We start from the raw sequence: 21866 nt of genomic DNA on the forward strand, positions 1-21866 counted from the left end.
TAAAGCTCATAAATGCAGTTAAATCAATTTGGGAAACCAGTTTGAACTTATACCATTTTCTCCAGTATTTGCTTTTAAATAACAAGGCATTTTTTTCCCCCACAAATACGTCCAGAAAACGTAGGAGAGACTTAAGGATGCCCAGGTTTGAGGCCTGGTCAAATCAGTTTGGTTTTCTTTTGGTAAGTTCCTCAGTTTTGATATAATACCCTAAATAAGTAGTACGGTACTAAGACTGATACAGAGGAATGTAGAGGGACAACTTGAGGGCAACAGTTTCACTAAGAATTTTCCCAAAGAGGCAACTAAAAAGTCAAAGAAACTAATATTCTATTTCCAAGTTTCTGTGACTTTAAAACATTTCAAAAATGAAGATTTCTTGTGGCCTTTTTAAGAGAATTTTATTTGAGTGGTTCTTACAAAGATTGTTGCAATATGAAAGTCATTTGTTTGATAGAAATATCAAGCTGTCTTGTCAAACACACTGAAGTAACCCAAAAATATATTTCAGAGCTCACAGAGCTTAAAAAGAGCAAAGATTATATGCAACCAGACAAAACCTATTTCTGCATTTCCTATTTCTTGCTCAGACTGCTTTGCTTACCAGACTGTCACTAAACATCTTGAGGAAATGCAGGGATCATTTTGTTTGGAATCTTAAGACACACCCGAACACATAATATTTACAAAGAAACTTTTACAGATACATTAATTGAAAAGATACCATCCAGAAATGTAATTTTGAAATCTCCTTTTCTTGCCAGTTGATCAGAATGCAAGATGAGATGTTAATCAAACAGCCCTTTTAGCTGTCTTGAATTTCCATAAACTATGTATTCCAGAAACCTCTGCTAAACCATTAACCAAATATCAACATTAGTGAAATGTAACTGCTGTGTAAAAAGTTAGGCTTCTGAAACATTAAAAACATCATTACATCCCTGTCTGCCTTTTTATGTTAAGCACATTTGTTCCCCTAGAGCTATTCCTATAGATCCTTAATGTAATTTTCTACATGTACATTTAAAAGGCAGAACAAGAGAACAGCTTTGTATACAGTGGGATTTGCTAGTTAGGGAGAATGAGCACACTGCATTCCTGTTAACATTTTTATTTTTTCAAGGTAACAGGAACTGTATACAAATGACAGCAGACCCTTGCCTCTTTATTTTTATCTAAATAAAAGATAACTCAAGATGAATTCTCAAGAAAGAAAAAAAGCTATGTACATAAGGGACTATATTTTCCTTCATCGTCTACTTGGAACCAGTAGTTGTGTTGCTGTCATGGAATCAGGAAAGAGGTTGTGGTAAGTTGGAAGAGGTACATACGCTGCTGTTATCATTTTACCTGTTGAAAGAAACACATATGGTCGTTTAGCTTCTTCACTTAGATTAGACCATTAAAAGCAATCACTCAGAAAAAAGGTCAAACTCACCAGCAAACCACCTGCCATGCAATGCATTGACAGCAGCAATGGCTGCAGCAATTGATGGGCACTTCACATACACATTGCCCTAAAATACAACAAAAAAGGTTAAAGGTGTGATATACAACATGGATTCCAATAGGTTTATTCAAGTTACCTATAGAAAAACTGCTCTATAACTTTTCCACTAGCTAATATATATAACCTAGAAATTCACTGAAAATACTTCATCATCCCCAAAACTGGCCTTGTTACTATCTTCTATGATGTGAAAGCTGCTGAAGAATGAAATCAAGGTGCCAGAATTTCATGGCAACCTTTGAACACTAACCAGCAACAATAATGCTACATGATGACCTGAACTATTTTAAAAGTGTCTTTATTTCGTAGGGGGTGTATTTAGTCAGTATGCTAAAGCTTCTCTCAGGAGAAAACAAAAAACCCCAACACGCTCTAAGGAAAAACAGTGATCATAATATGCCCCAAGTGTGTGAAAATTAAGACACAAGAAAGTAACAAAATACCTGAGCTGAATTTTTGTCAACATAAATATGAATAACTCCTCCATGTTTATTACATTCTTCAATCACATCATCTTTAATCTCTGTATCCCATCCAACTTCTTCTTCTCTGTAACAAAGTATTAAATCTATGAGACACTACTCAAACTTATAAAATGATACACATATATTCCAATCTGTCTAAAAAATCTTAAGTGTGTTATTTTAAAAATCATTTGCTTAACATTTAAGTGGTTAATTGACATCTTTCAAAGATACTTATACCAAGTTTATCACCATTTCATAGGACTAAGAAAAGTATATTTGTATACTGGTGATACAAATAAATACTGATACAAACTTCACAGAAAACTACTAGATATAAATGGAAAACATAAAATCTACAAAGTTTTCAAATGAATTCCAATCTTACAAACACATTCAAGGGAAATAATTCATAATGTGCAGAAAAATAATTATACTAAAAGGATCAAAATTGGGGCAGTGTTTGAACTATGAAATATGTTGAAAACATGCTAAATGTTAACTTAGACAAGTTAAACATTAAAGATTTCACAGCATACCCTTTTGAACTTGACCAAAGTATATTACTTACGTTTGAGGGTTAAACATGTTAGAGAGTTGGAAACACTGTGTTGCAAGAGGTTGAACAGAGGCAGCTGCAGCTAATGCTGAAGCTAAAAAAAAAAAAGAGAAAGGGAGAAATCAGTTTCATGGAAAATGCATCAGAATATCCCTATGAATAAAACAAAGCCCAATATAACCACTGGACCCACAGGGTGAAACTAGGGTAGTCAGTCACTTCACTAATTCACCATATTCAATAATGCTATCAAACATCAGTGTATATAACAATACCCCATTTTAGCTGCCAGAAAGCTAAGGCAACTTAGTATTTGAGACAGCTGATCCTAAGTTGGGACTTTTGTTTTTAGAAGGGAAGTTAAACCTTAAATGTAGTGAAAATTCATTCAATTAGACAAATATCAATAATACAAACAAGAAAATAAAAACAAGACTGATTTCGTAGGACTGCTGGAGTTAATACCCTGAGAAGCAGGGGATGATGCAAATACAATATTAAAATGCCAACTAAATCTATACCATGTTTTATTTCTTATGTTTCTGCCTATGAATATATAGTTACATATTTTCTTTTAAATATATAAACATTATAAAAGGATGAAGTTTTAAAAATAATATACATAAAACCATCCAAGTATTTAAGATTTAACATCTTAGGACTGTAAAACCTACAACATCAAATTAATATTTTTTAAATGATTAGGTCTGTTCTAGCAGGAGAAAACACTAAAAAGAGTAATATGTATCTATAATAGTCATTGTTAAAAATAAAAAACTACTGGACACTAATACTTAGGAGCAAATTTAAACCAATGTTGGTTTTAAGTTTGAAGTGCATTTTCCAAGACAGTTGCTCCATTGCTTTTATGTGACTTAGAAAACATTACCAGTAGCTGTTACAGAACTCACCGTAATCATAATATTTGACCAAATTTCATTCCAATACATAACAATAATAAACAAAGCTATGGATAAAACAGTGCATTAGAAATTATGGTAATTAAAATGAACAATAACCTGAGTAAGTATAAGAAACATTCCACTGAATAAAAACTAGGGCTGTGCATGAAATACATCATGAAAAAGATAGTTTCTGATAGAGTAACAAGTACTTTTTGCTTCTTTATAGTTTACTTCAATAAACAAGTATTTGTCTTTCATAAAACTTTGTATGAAAATAAAAATGCTAAGATAACTAACGTCAAATTCTACTGAAGAAAGTTAAAGATGCAAGTGTGCTTATATTACAATAAAAAAATGAAGCCCACTGTGTACCTTTATCATAAACAAATGGAATGAAGTATGCTTGGAAAAAACACTAGAAGGTCACTGTATGCTATGAATACTGAAAAATATTAGAAAATATATCATGGAAATATTCCAGCTCAACCTAGATGAATGCAGAACACAATGAATTCAGCATAGAAATATAACTAAGAGGAAAATCCACCAGTTCTACTTTTAAAAATCTGTTAGGAAAAAAAAAAGATTGAGTACAATTGTCTCTTTTGCTGAAAAAATTAAGATACACATTTAATTCCTGACTATCAAGGAACAAGAAAAGACCTTTTTCATACAGAATCATTTACCTAAACGACTTTAAGTATATCCTATAAGATACCAAATTACTGCAACAAAATGCTATATTAAGTGGCAGAGATTTACTTGATAATTGAAAACTAAGAAAATAGCCTATTTTATAAATTGTTTCACAATCTCTGAAATCTGCATGCAATTTAGTTCTGGATAATCTCATTGCTTGGTACTGCTTACACAAATCACTGGAGTTAGTTTTTCCTAACCTTATATTAAGTTCACAGACTCCATGTTCTAAAAGATTTGTCTACCAAAATGACAAGTTTCATTTTCTGACATCTATATAAAATGTACAATCAGAACACAAAGATAGGCATACAAAGTTGAAAATAATTCTAAGCAAGCTATAGCAAAAAAAGCATGGACATTTATCATCTTTATTCATGTAATTGTAATGACTTGGATTAGGCCTTCTGGCTTACTGTTAATGACACTGTATGTCATTCTGACAAAACTGGGCCCAAAATACAAACTACAGTAATAATTATGATAAAATATATATACACAACTATGTCCTGCTACATTAACATCCACTTCAAAAACAAATAAAAAACTCAACTCACCTTCAGTCTGTTGGGAAAGTCTTGTTTGCAAATCTATAACAAAAGAGAATTCTACAGCTCAGTGCAGGAACAATGAAGAGCCTCAACTAACAGGGTAAATGTCAGGAAAGCATTAATAAAAGAGGACTATGGTAGCAGGGTTTATCAAAATGAACTTATAGTAAAACCTGGCAGCCAAACCTCCTTCCCCATTCCTCATTGATAAGGCTGTGGGGCCTTTTTCTTTCCTCCTATCCTAGGAAACTTATGCCTCTCTATTCCTATTCCTAGAACTCTTCCACATCTCAAAGGCATTCCACTATACTACTCTTCACATGGGAATAATGGGAAATGGGGAAAGGGAAGCACACCGGTCAGAAAAATGCATGAAAACCCTGATCTTGAGAATTCAATTCCAAGTACTTGGGATATTCAACTATTTATTGTTCTATCAGTGTCAGTAAGCATTTTAAACTTTAGAAGTTTATGGTGAAAGAGTAAATACTGCAACAGTACACGTCAAACACTTTCAATAATCTACCGATTAAGTAGTGAAAAACCCCATTCTAACCATATGTATATATTATTTAAGTTCTTTTAAGTTGTCATGTCCAGCCCAGAAGGTGGTAGTTTTATTAGGTCTGATTTCCTGGCCTATTCTGGAAATTTAATGAGGCAGGAATGAAATCTCATCAGATTTACTATATGTAGTACAAGAAAAATCTAACCATCTAGTCTGTATTAAAAATAAACAGAATGGTGATTTCTACCAATATATTTTCTCATATAATCATTAAAATTCTACATGAGAAGGCCAATTAAGAGAAAGCTGCCATCAAGTGAAAGCAGCAGCAAGTGTGAAACGTGAAGAAAATGTCACAGTATCCAAAGGTATCTTGCAGTTTAAAAATTATAGATATATATAACATAGAAATTGTTTGAATTCAGTAACCTAATTTTCAGTAACACGTGATTCAACTGCAATACTTTATTACCATTGGGGCTTCTTGTTGAGTATACAAAATGATCATAAAACATAGGCAAAAATGAAAAGGGATCTGCAGCCCAAGTCACATGGGGATGTAAGAATACCTGGGTCCTAGGTGCTCAAAACTGGCATCCCAGGGAGCTGAAGAAATGTAACTGGTGTATACTGAAGGAACTTGAAGATATGACCATAGGAACATTGTCAATAAACTTTAAATTATAAAGCAATTTGTTTTTCCCTAAAATGGGAAAAAATGTATAGGTATCAGAAATCCATGCTATATTAAGTGTATATAAATCAAAATTTCAAAAATGGTTCTTCAGGTCATTTGTAACAAGTTAGGAAACAAAGCATGGGTTTCATACAGATAAGAACTAACTTATCTTAGAAAAGACCCGTTAAACTTCCAGAATAAAGACATGTGGATATAGTGATAGGCCACTCTTGGTTTCAAAAAACAACTTTTAAGAACTTCGGCAACAAGGGCCTCAAATATTGACATCAACACCAGTGATTTATCTTATTTTAACAAGGAATGTGTAAGGTTTTAACGACAGAAGAAAAATACCCAGTTATGTAAATATTTACCTTAAAATAGAGTGCTGATTAGTAATTCAGTAGTAATAGCAATTTACTGGAAGTTTTAAGAAAACAGTACGAAACTTTAAAATCATCTATCAACACTAAAAAGGGGGAATATAACAAATAATTAACTAAATGGCTATTTTAAGCAATCCATGGACATTTAGAATTTTCAGCCTTAATATAAACTACCCAGTTAAGTGTGCCCAGGGAAGTACAGTCATTCTTCATTCATCGTAAGAGAAATAATGGCTTAGGGAAGTAATAATGTCTAACACTGAAAAACTATAGGCGAAGATATTGTTTACAAACCAAATCAACACATTTGATACAGCAGCCAGGATATAACAGAAGATTGTTTAGGAATGAATCATATGTATTTGTATTAAATCCCTAAAGGCACCAGCCTCTAGTGAAATATCTAGAATATGGTAAACACTCTAGCATTTTTCTAAATTATTGAAAGAATGACCTGAACAATGGGAAGCAACACACGGATACAGTTTTCAGGTAAAATAGTTAACTGTCAAACCAGAGACTAGGATATATTTCTGAAGTGATGGGTTTCCTTTAGTATCTTCAATTACAGTACGTGACATTCTATGACTACGTGTTCACTGCAAAGAAATTAAATGTCTAATACTTGTTTAAATCAAAACAATAATTTATTCATAAATACAGAAATGCATTAATAGTTATAACTCTCCTCATATGAATACACTAACATGATTGTCAGTAATTTTAAAGAACTACCTATCAGATTTCAAAATATATCGGTTTGAAAGGAAGCACAAGACCCTAAAGTACTCACAAACTTTCGAATAGTCACTAAAAAAAGGAAAACACAGAAGTGCCCCCTATAAAGAATAATGCAGATGCAGAAACGATCCTCTCTATTAATGGCTTTTCAATTGAAAAGGAAATCATGAAGCAACCACACAGAACTTTTTATATATTCAGATGCAGTACCATGATCTTATATTGCCATACTTTCTTGGGTTAGTGTTTCTTGTCATCTAAAGTACAAACTACAAACGGTTCTTCTCAGATATTCTAAAAGCAAGACTTCAACATCTCAAAATTTAATACTATCCTAGCTCATAGATTTGGGTTAATTTCAAGTACCTGAGCCACAAAAGAGAAGAAAACAATGTGATTCATAAACTAAACCCATTGTTACATAATCGTAAGAAACTATCAATTCTCTCCCTCTTTTCCTCACCTCTCCAGGCACTTCATTCTATAACTCAAAATCTCAAAATACAGTTGACCTTTGAACAACTTGGGGATTAGGGACACCAACCATCTGAGCAGTTGAAAACCCATATGTAACTTATAGTAGACCCTCTATATCCTTAGTCCTTCCAAATTCATGGATTTAACCATGTGGTATTTACAACTGAAAAAAATCCATGTGTAAGTAAAACCCTTGCAGTTCAAACGCATGTTGTTCAAGGATCAACTGTAGTATGTTCTAATTAGGAAAGCAGTATTCTCTGCACTCTTAACACTGTAATTATTTTAAATAAAGCTTGATTCAAAGGCCTCTGGTAGCTTTCCAAACAAAAACATTACAGAAACTATTTTTCCTTTGAAACAATATAAACTTTTTGGTCTTCAACACAAGTGACAGATTTAAAGAGACTTAACAACTTACAGGGACTTCCCTGGTGGTCCAATGATAAAAGAATCCGCCTTATAGTGCAGGGGACACGGGTAAGATCCCTAGTCAGGGAACTAAGATCCCACATGCCACGTGGCAACTAAGCCCACGCGCCTCAACTACTGAGCTCGCATGCTGCAAGCTACAGAGCCCACACACCCTGACACCTGCACACCACAACTAGAGAGAAAACCCGCATGCCACAACTAGAGAGGAGCCCACGTGCTGCAACAGAAGATCCCGTATGTCGCAACTAAGACCTGATGCAGCCAAAAAAATCAATCAATCAATCAATCAAAACAAACCCAAAATACAACAGCAATTTCAACTAAAAATTGGTATGCAGGGTTCAAAAATACCCTGACAGTTTATTATGAGTGGATAATTATGTCCTGTATCACCACTTCCTTACATGAACTCTTGAAATCTGTAAGTTAAAAGTACTTGATGAATTGAATTCTCAGTAAGTCCTTTTAAATGCAAAAATTTGGCAAATTTTCGAATTAGGTGAAAAAACAATGATTTCAAATAGAAAAGATTCAATTCCTACCTGCCACAGCACCAAATGCCAGAGAGCCACTCATTTGCAAAGCCTGCTGTGCTGCTGGTGGGATCTGCAAGCCTGTACCTGTAAAAGAATAGGTCTTAACGTCCCTGCTTTAAGAGTGGGAAAATCCTAGTTTTCTGGTTGCTTAATACGAAAGTCACTTCATTAAAACAAATTACAGTGGTCTTTGGTAGCAGGGCAGGTGAGATTTTCCAGGATCTCCTCGGGTATCAAAATCCACAAATGCTCAAGTCCCTCATATAAAGTGGCGTGATACAGTCTGCCCTCCGTACTCAGATGCAGAACTCACAGATATGGGAGGCCAACTGTACAGGCAGGACATAGTATTAAGCACTGCAACTAAATTTATTCTGAAGTATGAGGATATAATAGAAAGCAAAAGAAATCCTGTAACATATGCTGTGGTACTCAAAAAGCACCATCATAAAGTAGATTCCATTATAATTAAGGCAATGAATTTCACCTATGAAACCACATGTGCCGCCCAAGGATAACAGTCAACACCAAAATAAGAAAAAATAATTTTCCATTTATTTGTCTGCATGGTTACCTTTCTCATTACGGTATCAACAAATCATTCACAACACTAGGATAAACTTACCCTCTGCGAGTCTAGCCATTAACTGGAGACGACCAGTTGTTCCCAAGTCAATTCCAGTCCTTTCCAGTTCATCACTGTCCAAAAATGAGCTAGCACTGGAAGCATCAGTACGTTCAGTAACATGACCAACTTTCATCGGCCTTCCTGCTAGCTCAAATCCATTAAGTTGTTCCAAAGCTTTCTTGGCACATTCTGAATCAGAAAACTATACAATTGAGAGGGGGATAAAAAGTCCAGCAATTATTTACACATATGCAAGGTAAAGAAACCCTTACTTATTAAAGCTAGTATATTCAATAATTACATCTGCAAGGATGATAAAGTAACAAGTTCAAGCTATAAGTAATATAACCTAAATTATCAGACCACCAACGTTTACGCATATTAGATTTATTAATGTGGTGGTTTAAAGGGCAAGACATTATCAAGTAATGACACCTGTCTTTGGGAATAAAGAATCTCAGTAACAAAATGTGAAAAGTAGTTTTTCAAACATCAAAACCCTTTTTAATATGCTGGAATAAATTAAAATGTTGCTTCTTTTCTCTCTTAAAAGTACACTATTCAGGAAAATTAAAAGTTCAACTCGGGCTTCCCTCGTGGTCCAGTGGTTAAGACTCTGCACTTCCACTGCAGGGGCATGGGTTCCATCCCTGGTCAGGGAACTAAGATCCCACATACCACAATGCAGTCAAAATAAATAAATAAAAAAGAAAAAGAAAAAAAGTTCAACTCAGGTTTTTAATACAAAACTTAATTTTTAATACAAAATTCTGAGTCATTGTTTTATTGCCAGTTAAGTAAGTATTAGTCTTAATTTCAGGATGCAGACACAATAAAACTTTAATTCACACAATCTGGTTTTAATATAATAGAAGAACGGGCTATATTCTAATTCCACAGCTTCATCTTTCATCAGAATGTTGAATTGTTTAAAAATAATTTTTTTCCATTATTGAGATGGGAACAATTACAGATAGTAGTTACAAAATATAAAAACATTTACACACACAACAGAACCATGTAGATTTACATGATCTTGCTTTAAAAAATATATTTCTTTATTTATTTGACTGCACCAAGCCTTAGTTGTGGTAGGCGGGATCTTCGTTGCCACATGCAGGAGCTTCGTTGTAGTATGCGCACTCTTAGTTGTGGCATGTGGGCTCTAGTTCCCTGACCAGGGATCAAACCCTGGGGCCCCTGCATTGGGAGCTTGGAGTCTTAGCCACTGGACCACCAGGAAAGTCCCTACATAATCTAGCTTTGCATACAAATCAGTAAATCATAGGAAATAGTTCATACTTGATTTATGTTAAAAAATTAAAATGCTCTGCAAAATGTCTTCATTGTTTACATGACATTTAGTAGTGTTCTAGTGAAAATATGGCCAGTGAGCAAATATTCAAGCACTAAATCTAGCACATAGAACACTAAATACTTTAGACAGTAGGAGAAAATATTTGTAAGTTGCATGTAAAATCCCTTGAACACCTTTTTTTGGGGGGAGGGGGAGATCATGCTAATGTTACTAGTAACAAATTAGCATGTTGGTGTTTTATAACTTTTTTCTTTTCACCAACACACACTGAGATAGATAAAATCCCACTGAACGGTGGAACGCATTATCACTACAGAATAGGTTTCAATTTTATCTAAATTTGGTTATAAGACACAATTGTAATTTCTTGATAAAATCTGGGATCTCTATATTTTTAAATTTTTTTTGTGTATAATGGCAGCAATGGTGACAACTACCTGTATTTTAAACTAAAAATGTGTTTCCAGCACTTTCCAAGGTTAAAAAATAATTTGAAAAACTGTTCTCATGTAACTGGATTGCATCATGAACATTAATATTTACTTTTAAAAGGGCACCTCCATTCACAATTATTCACAATTATTCCAAGCTGCCACTTCATACCCTATTCAGGCACTGGGCTTCAACGGTCAGCTACAAACACTTTTAATAAGGCAATCCTGGTCATGGTTGTCCGACGTGTCCATATAAAAAGTAAGAGAATTCCAAGAGACCTTTATGCAACTAACATCCTGTGTCACAAAAGAGACTGAAGAAATCCTAAAGGAGTGAATGACTTCAATTACATGAACAGTTGGCTAACCAAACTGACCATAAACAGAATGATAGCAAACTGCTTTAAGTTTCCCATTTGGTGGACACCTTTAGCTACTAAGAATTGGCTACTAACAGCAAAATAAGTTAAACCACTTGAAAATATTAACCTTACCTCCTTCCCCACTATCAATAACCAATAAAGCTTTACACTACGCTATTCAAATCAAAAACTTTTAAGTCATGTTAATCATGGTTAATTGCTTACCGTAATAAATCCATAACCCTTGGATCGACCTGTTTCACTGTCCATCATGAGCTGGATACTTTCAATCTAAAAATGAACACCACAATTATTATTTATATAAATGAAAAAGGGGTGCAAAAGTATTTTACCCCTTGAAACATGATTTTAAAATGGCTCCCCCTAAAACATAATAGAAAACATATCACAATCCCTCATACCCAAAAAATCTTTCTAGAGGCCGAGGAACTTCCTAAACACGAAGTTATGCACTGGGAAGTCTTTTGCATCAAAACCCACTAAAAATCTTAAATCCTTTGCAGAATACAATGTTAAAAACTAAATCAATCTTTTTTCTTCCCCTTTGCTAAAATACACCAAATGTTAATTCTCAATTATGCCAGACACAATAAATTGCCTGAAATGTTGGAATAACTAAGAACAATGGGATGTGGCTGATGGTTGCACAACACTGTGAATATGCTACAAAGCAATGATTGTTCACCTTAACTGAGGGAACTGTATTTACTACATCACAATATCCCAACAAACTCGGTCATACAAAGGAAGCATGAACAATTAAAAAACAGCACCCACATATTACATTTCATGTTCTGGTTGTTTCAAGAACGTATTCATTTTGTAATGACTGACCAACTCATACAATTATGATTTGTGCACCATTAATATGTGTATATTTCCAATAAATATAAAGCACCCACAAAATTCAACACCCCAACTTTATCATTATTGACACATAAAACAGTTTAACAAAGGGGTTGAGTGGGGTAGTGAAAGAAAACAACGAAATGTATATCCAAGGGCCATAAAGATTAAGTAGTGGACAAGGTACGACAGGAACCAAGCTTTTTATTCGTGGCCACACAATGAATTTTTTAAACCAGAGCACAGCCTACTAGTAACATTTATTCTAACATCTCTTCTAAAATGAGAATTAGACTTACCCTGGTGATTCTTTTGAAAAAAATGCATAAAAACATCAAATTACTATGTTGTGTACCAGGAACTATTAGTGTTGCAATTCAACTGTACTTCAAAAACAGACTCATGGAAAAAAAGATCAGATTTGTGGCTAACAGAGAGGTGAGGGGTCGGGGGTGGAGGGCGGAGGGAAGAGTTAGATGAAAGTAGTCTAAAGGTACAAACTTCCAGTTATAAATCAGTACTAGGGATGTAGTGTATCACCACACTGCTGTATACCATAAATTAAGGCTCAAGAGTAAATCCTAAACGTTCTCGTCACAAAGGAAAAAAATTTGTTATTTATTTCTTTAATGTTGTATCTGTATGAGATGACAGACGTTCACTAAACCTATTGTAATAATTTCATGATGCACGTAAGTTTAATCACTATGTTGTACACCTTAAGCTTAGACAATGCTGTGTCAATTTTATCTCAATTAAAAAAAAAAAAAAGGAAAACCTTTTCCTCAGCTTCCGCTAAGGTGCTCAGTCCTTCCGAGGAAGCTAAGGCCGCGTTGGGGTGAGGCCCTCACTTCCTCCGGCAACTAGCACCGTGCCCGGCAGACCCTGCCTAGCCCTCGCCCGCACCGTCTCGGAGCTCGCCTACATCTACTCGGCCCTCATCCTACAAGACGATGAGGTAACAGTCACGGAGGATAAGATCAATGCCCTCATTAAAGCAGCCGATGTAAATGTTGAACCTTTCTGGCCAGGCTTGTTTGCAAAGGCTTTGGCCAATGTCAACATCGGGAGCCTCATCTGCAATGTGGGGGCAGGTGGACCTGCCCCAGCAGCTGGTGCTACACCAGCAGGAGGTCCTGCCCCCTCCACCACTGCTGCCCCAGCTGAGAAAAAAGTGGAAGCAAAGAAAGAGAAATCTGAAGAGTCTGATGATGACATGAGCTTTGGTCTTTTTGACTAAACCTCTTTAGTAGCACGTTCAATAAAAAGCTGAGTTCTTTAAAAAAAAAAAAAAAAAAAAGAGGACTAAATGGGCATAAACAGTCTAATTCTAATTCCTTACATATTAAGTACAGAGAAGCTTATATACCCTTAAATTTTCAGTAAGAAATACTATCCTAAGAAACAAACCAAGAAAAAAAAATCTCTTGCTCCAATGCACAGTACATTTTATCATTCAGGTCGATTTTTTAATAATTGAAGCTAATACTATGCATTTCACTGTAGCATTACAAATGTTGACAGATTCTGTCTTCAAATGCTATCCTCAGGGAAACTATCTTGATCTAAGTTGTCTCAAAAACTTTATAGAACCACTCCAATCCTAACATTAATCTCTTAGAAACATGACAAAGCAAATAAATTATTGTGCAGTTACATTTGTTTCAAGATTTAGGATCCACTAAAAAACTTGGGACTTACCCTTCCAAAAGGCTCAAAGATCCCCCGAAGCATATCTTCAGTTATGTTAAAGTGTAACGAGCCCACATAGAGCCTCATAGGTCCAGCACTTCCCTTTTGTAGATTGTTTGCCATCGCTGCAGCTCTGTTTTTTTCTGCCTACAAGTTAGTTAAGACAACACATAAGGCACATCACACATCCACTTAAGAATGAATAAATACCATTTTGAGCAGAGTAGCAAATCCCACTCATACCTTAGGTTTGCTTAATGACAACTGATATCAAATTATGCTAAGTGTAAGTCATACATAAAAGAATATTGGGGACTTCCCTGGTGGCGCAGTGGTTAAGAATCCGCCTGCCAATGCAGGGAACACGGGTTCGAGCCCTGGTCCAGGAAGATCCCACATGCCACGGAGCAGCTAAGCCCATGCGCCACAACTACTGAAGCCGGAGCACCTAGAGCCTGTGCTCCGCAACAAGAGAACCCACCGCAATGAGAAGCCCGCGCACCACAACCAAGAGTAGCCTCCGCTCACCGCAACTAGAGAAAGCCTGCACACAGCAACAAAGACCCAATGCAGCCAAAATTAAATAACAAAATTTTTTTAAAAATTAAAAAAACCCTACATTATGCCAGTCTAAAGCAGCATCCTGGTAACAGATATGCCAAATGTGGAAATACAAGATTATCTCCTGAAGTGTTAAATACACTCATTATTCATGTGCTCTCAATATCACTGTTACTCAACGTACAGTACACCAACTGGCTGTCCATCTTAAAAGGATTAACATCAATATAAATCAAACCAAGTAAACCATTCAGTTCAGCAGTCATTTTTTCCCATACCAAGTACTTCTCAAAGGAAACAGTTCTCCATTTATACTCGAACACAAACTCCTTTAACAAACTGGGGCATAATAGGAGGTTAAAGTTAAATGAATTCAAAATCTCATTTATCAATGTGATTCTTCTGAGCCCTTTGCCAGGCCAACGTACACACTATTAGGTTTGTCCTCCATCATGGGAAATGAATTGAGCAATGATTCCCCCCAGCCTGCTTCCTAACAATTCTTTTCTTACTGTGACATATGATCAAATGATAAGTACCCAATATTACATACTGCTAAAACACTATGTAGGACCTACCATCGTCTTTTAGAGATAGAAGGTAGTAATCTGACCACAGTTACAGCTTAACAGTGAAACTGGAATTTCACTTAAGATCTGGTTACAAATTTTGTGCCTAACTACAAAATGATGTAAAAGCTTGATGAGTAACCAGATTTTTCAGGAGTTGTAAGGAGTATTTGTTTCAGGGGTTTGAAAAGGAACGAACATAACAACTGTTATTTTGTATCGCTCAAAAAATATTCTTTAAATCCTCAGGAATTCCCTGGCAGTCCAGTGGTTAGAACTCGGCGCTTTTGCCACTGCCATGGCCCGGGTTCAACCCCTTGTGGGGGAACTAAGATCCCACAAGCCGCTCAGCAAGGCCAAAAATAAATTCTTTAAATCCTATATTCTCCATTTAAAAAATCTAAGTTATCAGGTTGTCACAGAAATCAACTTGTTTCTTAGTACAAAAAGGTACTGATGAAAAATCAAAAAACTACTTTCACGTTAATATACTCAATAAAGGGGCTTCCCTGGTGGCGCAGTGGTTGAGAGCCGATGCAGGGGACACGGGTTCGTGCCCCGGTCCGGGAAGATCCCACATGCCGCGGAGCGGCTGGGCCCATGAGCCATGGCTGCTGAGCCTGCGCGTCTGGAGCCTGTGCTCCGCAACGGGAGAGGCCACAACAGTGAGAGGCCTGCGTACCACAAAAAAATATATATATATATACTCAGTAGAATGATATATCCCAATTTTTCCATACCTAAATGAACTAAAATATTAACACTAATTTCATTTTTACAAAGGCAACACTCATTTATTGTGGAGCATCAGCAAAGAGGAATTAAATCATAATTTGGATTATCTTAAAAAACATTCTCCAAATTAGTCTGAAACATCTTACTTTCAAGAAATGCTAGAACTAACAGCTAGCTGTTCAAACTATTCTTAACATTATATAAAATCTTTCGCAAGTATGTATTTTAAAACAGTGAAAATATTAAATTTACTAAAAATGTCAAAACCATTCCATTTAAAAGATCGGAAGGGGAAAACATGTTCTTAGATGCTTCTATCCCCAAATAAGAAGTCATCACAAATCAGTAAAATTCTAGAACAAGTTCCCAAGTCTTTTCCATGAAATAAGTATTTACAACTTACATTAAAATGGAACAGGATGTTATTAAGAACACACAATTATCAAAGAAATCAAGGCAAATTTTTTTTTAAAAAGCTACCCTGAGAACATCTGACTTATGGTAGGAAGTGGTGATTGTGTAAGGCTCAAGGCGTTACAACACAACTCTAAGAAACAAGTTTCTAACACTACCAATGATCAAATTCTTAACCAAGAAAAAAGTTACCTGTGACGCCTGTACTATGATTGGCACTCCTAAAACCCGCTGGCCAGTTAATCCTATTGCTAGAGGCACTGAGCTAACATCGACAAATTCCACATAAGCAATTCCTTTGGAACGTCTTGAATTTCTATCAGAAATCATCCTCACATCTCGAACCTAAAAAGAAAACACACACTTTAGGTTCTGTTTGTGCAACCATTCACAGTAAGTATAATAATTTCAAAAGACAAAAGAGGCATATCAATGATATTGCAAAGCAAGCCATTAAAAAGATTTTTTAAATAGGTAAATTTGTAGGCCCAATTCATTTATCAACATACATCAATTCCAACACTATTAACTTCGAAGTGAGGCAAAAAGAAATGGTATCAAAAATAAATTCCCTGGACTTCGTTCAGTGGCTAAGATTCTCCACTTCCAATGCAGGGGGCCAGGTTAGATTCCTGGTCAGGGAACTAGATCCCACATGCCGCAACTAAGTTTGCATGCCGCAATTAAGACCCGATGCAGCCAAATAAATAAATACTAAAAAAAAAAAAAAAAAATCCCTAACTAAATTCCACCAAACAAAAAAATGTATTTAGATGTTTTCTAATTTTATCTGTCACACTGACAATTGCTAAAATGTTGTTTGCAGTTTCTACTTAAATTAGCTCTGTAAATAGGCTTAGATTACCTTTCCTACTGTGGAGAAAAACTCTTCCAAATCCCTTGGCCGAATTCTTGCTGCCAGCTGCATACAGAAAACGGTCCTTGCATCTCTTTCCTCAGGAGTCAGATTATCAATAGGCTCCCTAACAGGGGTAAAGAATATAGAATTAACTTTATAATTTATTCTTTTAAAATAACTCTTAATGCACATTTTCAGTAAACAGAATAAACTTTCCTGAAACCAGTTTGTCATTACTCCCAAGCCCATTTTAACTATGATGTATATAAAATGTCCATAAAATAATTCAGTGTGACTCAATGCCTTCAATATGATGATAATTTCTAAATGTTTCTTCTGATAGTATCTTACATTATCAGGACCAAAGTCCACTGGCCTCTCAATCTTACAAATGGTACTCTCTCCAGGATAATAAAGGGCCAATCAGAAGCCTGAGAGTTTAATGACAGTCACAAGTAATAACCCCTGAGTCTACACTAATGTTGGACTGGTCCAAATTAGTAGAAAGGATGTTTCCCCAAAAGGAAATCATAAAATAAAATTAAGTTTCATAATCACAAATGACAAACTTGAGAGTAAAACCCCAAATGATGAAAACTATTTGACTCTAAGAATTTTTTTTCACAAACTGAGATAGATACATGGAATAGTGAGGCAGCTGTTTATCAGAATTAGATCAGTCTTACTAAGACTCTACAAATTCAATACCCGAAAAAATACTTGATGGTTGTAGAATACAGAGACAGGAACAATTAGCAAGTCAAAAATGAAAAGCAAGAGATTATCTAGCCGAATAACAATAGTGGGATTTAATCTACTCATGCTTACAAATAGATGGTGTACACTTCTAAATTTACAGAGGAAACTAAAAGTGCCCAAATATGTGAGAAAAGTAAAAGAGCACAAGAGATAAATTTAACTTAATGAACGTCAAGGAAAAATAACATTGTCTACTGACATTATTATAAATAATTCTACTAAGATTAAGGTTCTAAGTAAATCCTTAAAAATGTAAGCATAAACATGCTCTTCCTTAACCATGTTCTGGACATTCTCCGGAAGAACTTTACAAAACTCACGTTACATCCCCTTGAGAAATCTGCAAGTAATTTTAAACCTATTACCGTAACACAGCGGTACAAAGCTGACTATATCCAAAGAATGAGAACTAAACGCGAGTTTCCCCATGAAAGAAAACTAAATATTAAACAAAAACTCAGTATCTGTTACGAAGAGCGCCTTTAAGAACATTAAGGCTATCACTAAATCCTAGGGTTAGAATACGTCAAACAAGAAGATAGACTCAAAAGTTAAAAGGTACCTTTTAAGGGAAGCCAGAACAAAAAAACAATGCTATCATGTTAACAAAACAGTCCTTGAACCAAAATGGTAGACTGGATAGATCAGTCTTATCTTTTTTTAAGAGTAAAATACCTCGCAGAAACACTCAAAAACATAATATTACTACTTGAAATCAAGTCAACTCGGTTACGATTTTGGAAATTAAATACTTTTCTCAAGTTAATGGAGCCAAATGATAAAACTCATGACTATTTCAACTACTTTCCCACAAGAAGTTATTTCAATAACTTAAAATTTATTAACTCCAAAGGTGAGTCAAGGCTAAAGTTTTCTACAGCTACCATTAAAAAATTTTAGACACACTGCCAACACATGAAAGAATGCTCAACATCATTAATCATTAGAGAAATGCAAATCAAAACTACAATGAGATATCACCTCACACCAGTCAGAATGGCCATCATCAAAAAATCTAGAAACAATAAATGCTGGAGAGGGTGTGGAGAAAAGGGAACACTCTTGCACTGCTGGTGGGAACGTAAATTGATACAGCCACTATGAAAAACAGTATGGAGGTTCCTTAAAAAACTACAAATATAACTACCATACGACCCAACAATCCCACTACTGGGCATATACCTTGAGAACACCGTAATTCAAAAGGAGTCATGTACCACAATGTTCATTGCAGCTCTATTTACAATAGCCAGGAGATGGAAACAACCTAAGCGTCCATCATCAGATTAATGGATAAAGAAGATGTGGCACATATATACAAGAGAATATACTCAGCCATAAAAAGAAACGAAATTGAGTTATTTGTAGTGAGGTGGATGGACCTAGAGTCTGTCATACAGAGTGAAGTCAGAAAAAGAAAAACAAATACCGTATGCTAACACATATATATGGAATCTAAGGGAAAAAAAAAAGGTCACAAAGAACCTAAGGGTAAGACGGGAATAAAGACACAGACCTACTAAAGAATGGACTTGAGGATATGGGGAGGGGGAAGGGTAAGCTGTGACAAAGTGAGAGAGTGGCATGGACATATATACACTACCAAACATAAAATAGCTAGCTAGTGGGAAGCAGCTGCATGGCACAGGGAGTTCAGCTCGGTGCTTTGTGACCACATAGAGGGGTGGGATAGGGAGTGTGGGAGACGCAAAAGGGAAGAGATATGGGAACGTATGTATACGCATAACTGATTCACTTTGTTATAAAGCAGAAACTAACACACCACTGTAAAGCACTTATACTCCAATAAAGATGTTAAAAAAAATTTTTAGCTACTATAAAAGGGAAATAAAAGCACATGTAACATCTACACATTAAAGTGGGAATTTCTGCTCTGTGCTTCTCACATGCAAGTTATTGAAAACTTAGAAATTCACATTAATAATACTAGAATTAGGGGCTTCCCTAGTGGCGCAGTGGTTGAGAGTCCGCCTGCCGATGCAGGGGACACGGGTTCGTGCCCTGGTCCGGGAAGATCCCACATACCGCGGAACGGCCAGGCCCGTGAGCCATGGCCGCTGAGCCTGTGCATCCGGAGCCTGTGCTCCGCAACGGGAGAGGCCACAACAGTGAGAGGCCCGCGTACCGCAAAAAAAAAAAAAAAAAAGAAAGAAAGAAAAAAAAGAAAAATAGTAATAATAACACTATAATTGGACTTCCCTGGTGGCGCAGTGGTTAAGAATCCGCCTGCCAATGCAGGGGACATGGGTTTGAGCCCTGGTCTGGGAAGATCCCACACGCTGCAGAGCAACTAAGCCCGTGCGCCACAACTACTGAGCCTGCGCTCTAGAGCCCGTGAGCCACAACTACTGAAGCCCTCACGCCTAGAGGCCGTGCTCCGCCACCGTGATGAGAAGCCCGTGCACCACAACGAAGAGTAGCCCCCGCTTGCCCCCACCAGAGAAAGCCCGCGTGCAGCAATGAAGACCCAACTCAGCCAAAAATAAATAAATCTTTTAAAAATTAATAATACTATAACTGCAAAATGAATCAAGATTTAATATGATCCAAATTACTATTTGTCATTAAATTTAGCAGTAACATAAGTTGTAAAAACTTTATAAAAGCTAAAAGTACAAAACAAAAGAAATAGGGACAACAGTTACCTCACTGGGCTCTTGTCTTTTCTGAATGGACTTTTGCTTCGGGAGCGTCGTCTGCTGCAAGTTAAAAAGTTTCAAAAGTTACCCAAACAAGTACACCACGTTAGTTCCTTGAAAAACAATTTAAACAATTCAGAAGTATGTTTAAAAACCTTAATTTGATGCTATGAGGCAACCCAATCTTTCCTCGGATGGCACTGTTAAATTTTGGTCCGGAGCTAAAAAGGAAACACAAAATTACACTAGTTACAGGGTTAGGGTCTTGCTAAGATCGCGTTCATGCGCTCTCCAGCAAGTTTAACATTGTTTAGGCTGCTTGTTTTCCACCTCAATTATGAAGAGGAAATAAAGAGACTTTTTCTTCTCTTAACTCTATCCCAGGCAAACTGCTCTTACAGTTATCCATCCTGGACCACTGAGAGGTGCCAAGACCAAAGGTTACAGCCTCAAGATTTTTAATATTCTGAAAATGCTCAATTTTCAGTCTAGTTCTCTTGAACTACATATTTATGAATACGTTCCTGAGATTTAGGGGGAAAAAAAAGACACAAAGTGAAAATTATCCTGAACTTCCCTCACACCAGGACTAACTATAATTAACAATTTGGTGTGCATCTTTGCAGATCCTTCCTAAGGAATATACATGTGCTCATATATACATACATATACAATATTCATGTATGTCTTCTTGTTTGAGGAACTCTTTTTTTATTTTTATTTTTTCAGGCCACACCGCATGGCTTGTGGGATCTTAGTTCCTCAACCAGGGACTGAACCCAGGCCCCAGGCAGTGAAAACGCAGAGTCCTAGCCAGGGAATTCCCTTGAGGAGTTTCTTTTAAAATATAAAGGAACTAATTCTTTCCATAATCATGAAACTCCCAACTTTTTCATTTAACAGTAAGTCTCCAAGACTGCATATAAGCGTATGTAGCATGTCACACACCTCAGTTCTTTTCGACAAAACAGTCCATGGTAAAGATGTGAAGGAAGGAAGTTCATCAATCCCTCAGGAAAATTCTTTTTTCGGGACTTGATATTATTAAAGGAGTGTTTTCGAAAAAGATCACAACAGTAACTTTTTAAAAAGCTTTATTCTGTAGTCTACAATATTCTAAAATGGCCCAGTAGTTTATGGCCCTTTTATTTTGAAAGACCAAACTAAGTTAAAAGGTCAGATCAGATGTCCCTTAGTGCTCATCCTGCTATCCTTTACCAGATGGGTAGCAAAATGAAAATATATAGTGGTCTTCAATCCACATTTGGATTTGTTTTCATGGACTCTACGTGCACATATAACACCCAAGCAGTTCCAAATAAAATTGTATTAAATGGGTCCTTTGCAAAGCACACTAAAAGTGATCATTAAGAATATATATTTACTGGACAAATAAGAGTCTATAAGCTATTTCCTTTCCCCTTCAATTATAAAAGTTTCAGTTACTGCCTTGGTAGTTAAAAATCACCTGAAACCAAACATAAGAACCAAGTGAGTTTAAGTCAGACCAGAATCACAGGCTGACTTGAAGTATTCATCACTGATCAGAGATAATAAT

General features: G+C 35.9%; 1 protein-coding gene and 1 pseudogene across 8 annotated transcripts in view; one reads left to right on the forward strand and one right to left on the reverse strand.

The window, feature by feature from the left end:
- Nucleotides 1-375: 375 nt before the first annotated feature.
- RBM39 (RNA binding motif protein 39) overlaps nucleotides 376-21866 on the reverse strand; it is a 30374-nt gene continuing 8883 nt past the window's right edge. For 2 of the 8 annotated variants that reach the window (XM_004325977.3, XM_004325976.2), the window contains exons 5-17: nucleotides 20464-20529; nucleotides 20315-20368; nucleotides 16896-17013; nucleotides 16223-16375; nucleotides 13761-13898; nucleotides 11418-11483; nucleotides 9076-9280; nucleotides 8457-8534; nucleotides 4695-4727; nucleotides 2546-2627; nucleotides 1954-2059; nucleotides 1439-1517; nucleotides 376-1350 (exon numbers count right to left, since the gene is read on the reverse strand). In XM_004325977.3, the coding sequence (XP_004326025.1) occupies nucleotides 1250-1350; nucleotides 1439-1517; nucleotides 1954-2059; nucleotides 2546-2627; nucleotides 4695-4727; nucleotides 8457-8534; nucleotides 9076-9280; nucleotides 11418-11483; nucleotides 13761-13898; nucleotides 16223-16375; nucleotides 16896-17013; nucleotides 20315-20368; nucleotides 20464-20529 (1279 nt within the window). In that variant the 3' untranslated portion in view covers nucleotides 376-1249. Of the gene's footprint in view, nucleotides 1351-1438; nucleotides 1518-1953; nucleotides 2060-2545; nucleotides 2628-4694; nucleotides 4746-8456; nucleotides 8535-9075; nucleotides 9281-11417; nucleotides 11484-13760; nucleotides 13899-16222; nucleotides 16376-16895; nucleotides 17014-20314; nucleotides 20369-20463; nucleotides 20530-21866 lie in introns of all 8 variants that reach the window. The other 6 variants (XM_004325975.3, XM_019950746.2, XM_073792937.1 and 3 more) reach the window with 4 other exon arrangements.
- On the forward strand, nucleotides 12767-13314 carry LOC109552633 (large ribosomal subunit protein P1 pseudogene; annotated as a pseudogene).

The sequence above is a fragment of the Tursiops truncatus genome, chromosome 15, assembly GCF_011762595.2.
Source record: "Tursiops truncatus isolate mTurTru1 chromosome 15, mTurTru1.mat.Y, whole genome shotgun sequence".
Taxonomy (NCBI): Eukaryota; Metazoa; Chordata; class Mammalia; order Artiodactyla; family Delphinidae; genus Tursiops; species Tursiops truncatus.